This window comes from Anopheles gambiae, chromosome 3 (genome assembly GCF_943734735.2).
Source record: "Anopheles gambiae chromosome 3, idAnoGambNW_F1_1, whole genome shotgun sequence".
Taxonomy (NCBI): domain Eukaryota; kingdom Metazoa; phylum Arthropoda; class Insecta; order Diptera; family Culicidae; genus Anopheles; species Anopheles gambiae.
Window position 1 is genome coordinate 65894163 of NC_064602.1, and position 8631 is coordinate 65902793.

The window sequence follows — 8631 nt, forward strand, 5'->3', positions numbered from 1 at the left end:
CCGGCCCGTATTCGCGTTGCCGAAAATAGGAGCACAGCCTGCCGAAAATAGAACCAAACTGCCGAAAATAGGAACAAAAACAGTGTTTGCATTTTCATGAAAATCGCTAGAAAATGCATATGAAACGGGAAATAAAAAATAGCACAACATAATACGATAGTTTATCGTCCATAATAATGTCACTTTCAAGAAAAATAATAAACATTGTAAGTGTACGAGCTGTTTTAGTGAAACTGCTGCACTAACCTGCCCAATACTGGTACATTGACATTTTGTTTCAAGTAAAATTATTGATTTTTTTTTTCAAATGTAGAAAATTTACTTTAGTAAAGTGAAAAAATACCAAAAACGTCCGTTGTAGCGTTCTAAGAGAACATCGATGGTGAAGTGGGTGGTAGGAGGAAAAAAATATCGGACTAGGATTACATTCCTTAACTATGTATGTAACAGCAGCAAATATTTAGATTCTGCTAAAAAATCGTTGTTGAGCTTTTTATGTCGCTTTTGTTTGATCGGATCAGTTTTGAACCGTTTTTCACAAAATTGATAAGGCTCTCATGGCAATTTCAAAATAGTATTTGAAAAACTTTTTACACACTTTGATTTGCATTTTCAAAACCATCATTACATGCGAAACAAAATTTTATTGTGAAATTTTTTGCTATTCGAAAAAAATATATTTTGATAATTACTCTTATAAAACTTATAAAACCTTAAAATAAGTTATAAAAACACTTTTTAAAAATCGTTCAAAAATGTATTTCTGTAAAACCTTTGTAGAATATGTTATTTATATTTTTGAACGATTTTTAAATGCGTTAGTTAGCACATGAGACCTGTTTTTCGAAGTGTCTTTATAGTTATGGTACGACCATAAATTTGTTTTTTCGTCATAGCTCGTGTAAAAATGAGTTGAAAAAATTTGAAAAAAATATACAAAGATGTGAAATAGTATTCTGCACAACTCATACATTCACTGTTTTTATATATCTCTTATGGATTTTCTGCAAATCGCGAAAAACGACTGTCCATATAGTTGTGGTAGGCGCTGTATAAGCGATAATGTTGAATTTTTTCCGTTAGAATAGCCATTCAATTCCATTCTTCCATTCAACGATTACTTCTGGGTCGTTCTATCAGTGTAATAAAAATCAATCCACATATTTGCGATCAATATTGTTGCACACGTTAATTACGAAAAGCAGCAAATAATATGTCTTCCTGAAAATATAAAAAGGTGAGCAAGTTGCTTTCTTTCGGAACTTTTTTTCCGGTTCACTTACGTCCTCCAATGGGCAGCAAACGATTGCTCTACTGTTGCAATAAATTATTGGCAAATAGCTCTCAATTCGTTTGTATATACTGGTGCAGCTCGTTTGGCTTACACAAGTACCTGTTGTACTATCGGGATAAGAACATTCATCTGTCAGTTTCAAGGAAGGAATGAAGACTGCAAGCGACGCACTGGAAGTGGAATTTATAACCGAATTGATCCAATTGATGTGAGCATACACATAGAGTACGACGGCTTGTTCTGCAATGGCACAGTTTTCTCCAAGCATGTACAACCCCATTAAGTAATTTGTATCATTTCGAACCCAATATATAGGCGAACCTAGCTTTGACGCGCAGTTATGCGTAGCAATAGGTTTTAGCTTACGTATACACATATGTTCCAGCAGCAACCCTTTTGAAAGTCGAGAACGTTGCTCCTCAGAAGGTTCACATTCGTAACTGAACAGTAAGGAAAGATCATCAACGGAGGAGTAGCGAATGTCTGAAAAAAAAAAATGCGTGGTTATAGAGTGCTTGTAAAATTGAACTAATAAAATTTTCTAACATCCGAAATTATTGTCTTCCGAACAGTCCATTAATATTTTATGATCCTTGAAATAATACGGTTCCAATTGAGCATGAACAAACGGTACTTTGGACTCAAGCTTTAATATGGCGATATTATTGTAGAGGGAATTTTCCATGTAGTTAGGATGTATAATGATATCTCGAATAGAAACTCGCCTCCTTGAGTAGAACAAGACACTAGAAGAATGTACACTGGAAAGAGACAACCACATTGGAATTATTAAGGGAAAGCATTGTATACCATTATGGCATGTTATCCGTTACCTACATTAAATTGCTCGCACACTGTGCCAATGTGATTACGACATCTGTTGATATCAATGCTCCTTCACATTCCTTGGATACATCCGAACTTTCATAAATGATGACCATGAACTCACGAGTGTTGTTTGACATGAATTTGGGAGCGCTTTCAATTCTACGACGCTCATTTGAATGCCGTCGGAAGCATTGCCACGACTGAAATGATACTCCTTCTTTATGCATTGTTTCCGCAATCCATTCATGGAACTTAGACAGTTGGATAAAAACATCAAATTTTTGTGAATCACCGCTTACAAAAAACGATGGAATTCCAATCACAAATGAAACAATGAAATCATTTTCAATTACATCTGCATAGATTATCTTACTCCTCCACTTCTGCGGGAAACGAAAAACGAGAAATACAACACCGTAAAAAAATTAATTGATGAATTTCAATAGCTTAATCAGGGCGAGTACCGGCTTCGAATGACGAAATCCGTTCGAGAGAATGAGAATCATGAGGTACAACTGTCAAGCATTTAAAGACGTTTATGTCTACGAATCAAGGTTGTTAAAGTTTTGAATTTTGATCTTTTTTGCCGTTGGTATTGGATTTCATTCGTTACATCATTATTGGATGATTTGTTATAAGGCAGCTTTACTGACTTTCTTGAAATTTGAATTTAACTTAATTCAAATTTAGGAGGGACGACAAGATTGGATATACTTAATAAAAATGTATAAAAATACTGATTGATTTTATTTAAAAGAGGTATAAACGTTATTTACATGGTGGAAATTTTTTGCGATATTTTTCTATGAAATTTTCAGCAGTGTAATCAATTTATATGAAAAACATTAAATTTGACCTTTATATATATATATATATATTCAAATATCTTTATATATATATATATATATATATATATATATATATATATATATAAGTATATATATATATATATATATATATATATATATATATATATATATATATATATATATATATATATATATATATATATATATATATATATATATATATGTCATATATCCCGACATCATATATATATATATATATATATATATATATATATATATATATATATATATATATATATATATATATATATATATATATATATATATATATATATATATATATATATATATATATATATATATGGTACGTTATTTTAAAACTGAGCGCCAAGTGAGCGCCATCTGACAACCGCGGCGAACGGATTTCGTGGTTTGAAGCCCATACTTGCCCCGAGTATATCGCTAACTAAAATACATTGATCACTGATAGGATTGATTTGTTCATTGATTTTGAAAGGATACGACTACTAGGCCGTTAATTTTATATGATATTTATAATATTACATGAACAATCGGTACACTTTGTCGCTTTTTTATGCGCACGGTATATAATTTTTATATCAAATATTATGCTTTGGAGCATAGTTATGCTTACCCAGTGTTCTTCAAAGTCGTAGAAGACACACATCTGATGATCGACAAGAGAGGACCCTTGAGAGGAGAAAGCATAATCATAGTATAGTTTACAGTTTTCAGCACTCAATACTCTTATACTTGTTGTCTTATTTAATAGTAGTGAAGCTGGTATGAATAAAAGAACAAATATTGGTTATATTTTTGTGAATGTAGTTTAAAAAATGTTTACAATTACATACCACGTGTTCCAGCCATTTTTATATTTGGGATGCTTAATGTATCATCCTCCCATAGACACGCAGGTTGAATGTTACTTCTTGTGCTGAAAAAAACAAAGTAAAAGTTAACCACAACTTTGATCGGAATATTAAAAATGCAGGATGTGACAGTTATTACTCATCATTTATTTCGATCTTTAACATTCCAATGTCATACAACGTGCTCCGAGTACTGTACATGGGATGCAGAATTTTCTTCGAGATTTTCAATCGTTTTCCATTGATCTTTACATAAAAAAGCTCGCTGTATGTATACGAACTGAGATTATTGTTTCTCATTACAGATTTACAAAAAAATAATACGTTACTTGAATGCTAGACAATTTCCAGGAGCAAGTACTAAACTCTCTGAAATTAATACGCCTAGACACAACATTCGTCCTTTTTCGGGTACAATGGAAACAATGTGCGGAAACTCGGGCAATAATTCATTTTCATCTTTCGTTGGATCGTTTTGCATTACTGCTTGCCTTTTGTACCGTGAAAACATTGTTTCTTTAAGCCCTACCAAGCGTAAAATCGTAGAATTCAAATTAAAAAAATATAAAAAAATACACACAAAAACACTAGTTTACCATCAATTTCTTCGTTGCCATAATTTGTAAACCATGAACTGCCGGTGCCTATCCAAAAACAAAACAAATGTTCAGTAAAACATGTTCAAGATAGATTTTTCAAGATAGACTCACAGTACACTGTTGAATTTAAAACCAAAGCACTTAATAGTGCCAAAATGAAAGTGGACATCTTCAATAAGCGGCAAAACCATCACTGGCTGAAGCGTTTGTTTAACGTGTGATTTTGGTTAGAACTAATCAAACTTCTGGAAGACAAACTGGTTTCTGGCTAAAAATACTGGTGACGTTTGACCTACTGATTATTTCCTCAAATCTCGATTGACTTGTTCGAAGAATGAAGTTCGTTGGCGCTCTTCAAAAACATGTTTTGTTATTGGGGGGACCAACTATGATAAGGCACAACAAAACAAGTTTTTGCAGGGCGCCAACGAACTTCATTCTTCGAACCATCGAAAATTTAAATGTTTCTTTCGGAAGGCTATTTGCCTCATCCACAAGATATAAACTCAGCTTCGGAATAAAAACTTTTTTTTAATACAGCCTAGACGTTGGCTATACTCATTGTATATTTTGTACTGATCCCCTGTAAACAATGCCAGGTCTGCATTGTGTTATCTCATTTTTTCCCGCAGCTATTCTTTCTGCTGAGAGTTACTTAGACAAAATACAACAAAGAGGAAATAACAAAGTCCATTCCTCTATTTTGTTTAAAATGTTCATTTTACATAAAAACAATGATTTCAATGCTTGGAGATCCAGATAGTGATACTGTACACCGTTTTAACAGGGTGTTTCACTTGTTAGAAAGATTTGGCACACAGTATAGAGACTTTCAGCCCATTAACAAGGCTGAGCAAGGGGATCGTTGCGTCATATTCTAGCTCTTGGTCTTCATACTCTAGTGAAAGTCTTTATATTGAGCGCCAGTCTTTCTATCAAGTAAAAACACCTGCATCCCTTTGTTGTACCGTTATGATTCAAATTACGGAGAGGTTCAAACTCCGGACATTCAGCATGTTTTAAACTCATTTCCTCATATTTTGGCCCTCGTCATACTGTTTTTACAATTTATATGATTGCCATGCCCTAGTGCCAGGCCAGGCATCAGGACCACCACGGTGAATAGATATTTTCTGTCGATCAGTTCACCATCGGAGGCATTCTTAGCAGCAATGATAAGAATCGACGCCAACGTGTAATTTTATCTATAATTTTTAATATCGCGTCCACGTGCATTGAAGTACGAAATCATCGGAATTCATTGTAGAAGTAGTTATCATCATGATAACAACAGTGTTTTAACATATTGTGTTCTGAATTTTATTAAAATACGTATTTCCTACTGTCCCGAATTCGAAACAAAAATCTTTTCTTGTTTTTTTATACCGGAAAACCGATGTACATTGTGATTAATTGATTAAAAATATATCTTTAGACCAGTGATGTAAAACTCGTTATGGGCCACTTATGTAGAATCTTATCTACATATCTACACAAGCAGTTCATGAAATTCATGAATTGACTACTATTCTTACGTCAGTGGCAATCGTCCCTACTCGTAAATTCAATGATTAAACTTTATTTCATGAAACTTTGCGGGCCGTATATAGAGCCTTCGCGGGCCGTATTGAGAGCCTTCGCGGGTCGTATGTTTGACATGTCTGCTTTAGACAGTGATATTAACACTGTTAACTTAGTATAGGCGTCTCGCATATACCTATCTTTACGGATGTCTGCGAGGGCATATATATAGGATAAGTGTACCAATTATGGCTAAATTATGTAGTCAAGATACCGATTTAACCCCTGTAAAAATAAGTATTGGGTACAATTTTAAAAGTCTATATGTTTTCTTAAAGCCTATAATGTGTAGACCACGAGAGTATTTTTTTTATTTTGATTCAATGTTTATTAAAGTAATAGGATATTTTGATCAAAACTTGCTTCTCAAGTTACCAATGTTGGTTATAGTGTTCCTAGCAATTCGCTATAGCTGTATCAATTGTGGCTGTAAGCCAAATCTCGTGGATATTTACACCAAAAGTCAATTTGTGACATTTTTTTTAACTCGAATCAAGTTCTAATAAGTTTACTGCAGGTAAATACAGTCAGTCCGAAAAGTATTCGTCCAGCTGAATATTTTACAGAAAAAGGCGAATTATGGCCGCAATAGGCATGGGGAGGTAAAAGTAATCATGAGGTTTGATAAAGAGACTATCAATACACATGTACTGTTAAAAATAAACATTAAAATATTGCAATAACAACTAAATCATTCAAAAAACTAAAAAAAGTCCTTTGATTGGCGCGCAAAAAGTATTCGTCTATCATACTTTCAAAGGTTTTTTTATTTTTTTATTCAGGAGTAACGGTCCAAAAAGGCCGTTTTGCTTAAGAGTAGAAAATACAAAGGTAGTTCATGGCGCTACAATCCATATTGGCAGGGAGACATTTCCTTCTCTGAGCCATGGAAGGGCACCTTATCCCGGGTGTACTCGGACGGTTTGGTTTTGATCAATCCAGTCCATGATTTTTGGTCCTATAAGCGTGGCGAGGGTCTACATCATTCGGGTTTCAAGGATGTCTATTCCAGTTCAATATTCCAAATTGCATTGCGGGGGTCTGTATCGTTTGGAATCCAGGCATTTCGTTAAATCCATCCATCCGAAGTGGTCCGAGTGTAGTCCAGTTTAGTGGCCCAAATCACATTCCGAGGGTCTGTATCGTTGTAGTCCTTTCCATCAGTGGTCCGAGTGACATGGCGGGGGTCTGTATTGTTCCAGTTATCTAATAAATTCTTGCAAGAACATCGTTCAAGCAACGATCTTCTGTCTGCCGTCAATGCCGATTACTCAGCCATACACATTGCACTCATTCATTCTTACATTCATGCATACATTCATCCATCACAAACATACAAGCGATGTACAACATGTAACACATAGACAAACTAGAGGAAATAACATAGGATGCAAGATTGCTGTTGCCAACAATGTCTGTGAACCAACATTTTGCTTAAGGAAAGTCACACAGTTCAGCCGTTCTCTCTACAGAAATCGAATATGGCCCTTAGGAATTCCCAGTCCGATGCCGCTAATATATCCCGAATCGGAATATCAGTACATTTTCCCAGTTTTTCGACCGCGTCCAGCAAAGCAGGTCGAGCAGACTCGTATTCCACGCAGAAGATGATCCATGTCGTGGAATCCAAGCCCGCAGCCACATACCTTGGAGTCGACCAGTCCTATACGCTGGAGATGTGCACCCAATGCGAAATGATTAGACCTAAGTCTAGACATCATTCGAATGAACGCACGATCGCCAGGGGTGTTATGGAACCAAGGCTTCAAGCTTACACGAGGAGTGATTGTATACAGAAACCTTCCGAGTTCATCCGAGTCCCACAGATTTTGCCAACGTGCCTTGAAAAACGCCTGTGGGGCCTGCAAGTACTCATGAGGAAGGATAGGCCTATCAAAGAAAGACCCTTCTGCAGCTCCCCTTTTGGCCAAATGGTCTGCCTGATCATTTCCTGGTATACCACAATGAGCAGGCAACCATACTAACGATATGCGAAACGACTTTTCAAACAGTGAGCTTAAAACCTTTACAATTTCTTTCACAAAATGGTCTGGGCTCTTAACAGCCTTTACGGATTTTAATGCTTCAATAGCGCTTGAGCTGTCTGAAAAAATTACATATTGATCCGCAGGGCATGCACTTATCAATAATAAGGCATAAAAGATTGCGGCGAGCTCCGCTACATATACTGAGCATGGTTGGCGTAATTTAAAGAATGCTTCGGAGCACGTGTTGTATACACCAAATCCAGTGCCCTGCTCTGATGAGGATCCGTCAGTATAAAAATGGTTACTGTTAGCATGGCCATGTTTCTCCACAAATTTGCTGGGAATTGTCATCCGGCGAAGGTTATCGGGGATACCTTTAATTTCCTCCTTCAATGAGGTATCTACACTTAAAATGGAACTGCAGGACTCTGGTAAGCTGGCACTAGTTATACTTTGAGAAGTACTAGGGTGCACCTGTAAGGAAACAAAATCATGATAGACCTTCATGATTTTGCATTTAGAACCTATCTCTTGCAGTGTTTCAAATGCGACTTGGCTGCCCAGTGGAAGCATATGCAACCATACTCCAAGACGGACAGTATCGTAGTCTTATATAGGTTAAGGACATCTTTGGGGTGT

At 35.6% G+C, this 8631-nt stretch overlaps 1 protein-coding gene across 5 annotated transcripts; it reads right to left on the bottom strand.

The window, feature by feature from the left end:
- Positions 1-735: 735 nt before the first annotated feature.
- On the bottom strand, positions 736-4665 carry LOC133393333 (uncharacterized). Of its 5 annotated transcripts, none has more exons than XM_061657893.1 (11): positions 4535-4665; positions 4421-4468; positions 4154-4349; positions 3964-4089; positions 3807-3889; positions 3587-3732; positions 2132-2505; positions 1841-2055; positions 1661-1777; positions 1284-1464; positions 736-1221 (listed from the first exon to the last, which is right to left on the bottom strand). In XM_061657893.1, exons 1-10 carry the CDS (start codon positions 4590-4592, stop codon positions 1433-1435), a joined length of 1395 nt encoding a protein of 464 aa, XP_061513877.1. In that variant the 5' UTR covers positions 4593-4665; the 3' UTR covers positions 736-1221; positions 1284-1432. The 5 variants fall into 5 exon arrangements, with proteins under 5 accessions (XP_061513877.1, XP_061513874.1, XP_061513876.1 ...); XM_061657890.1 differs by having other exon boundaries at positions 1284-1777; positions 3587-3642; positions 3706-3732; positions 4535-4663; XM_061657892.1 differs by having other exon boundaries at positions 1284-1777; positions 3587-3642; positions 4535-4663.
- Between the last annotated feature and the right edge of the window lie 3966 nt (positions 4666-8631).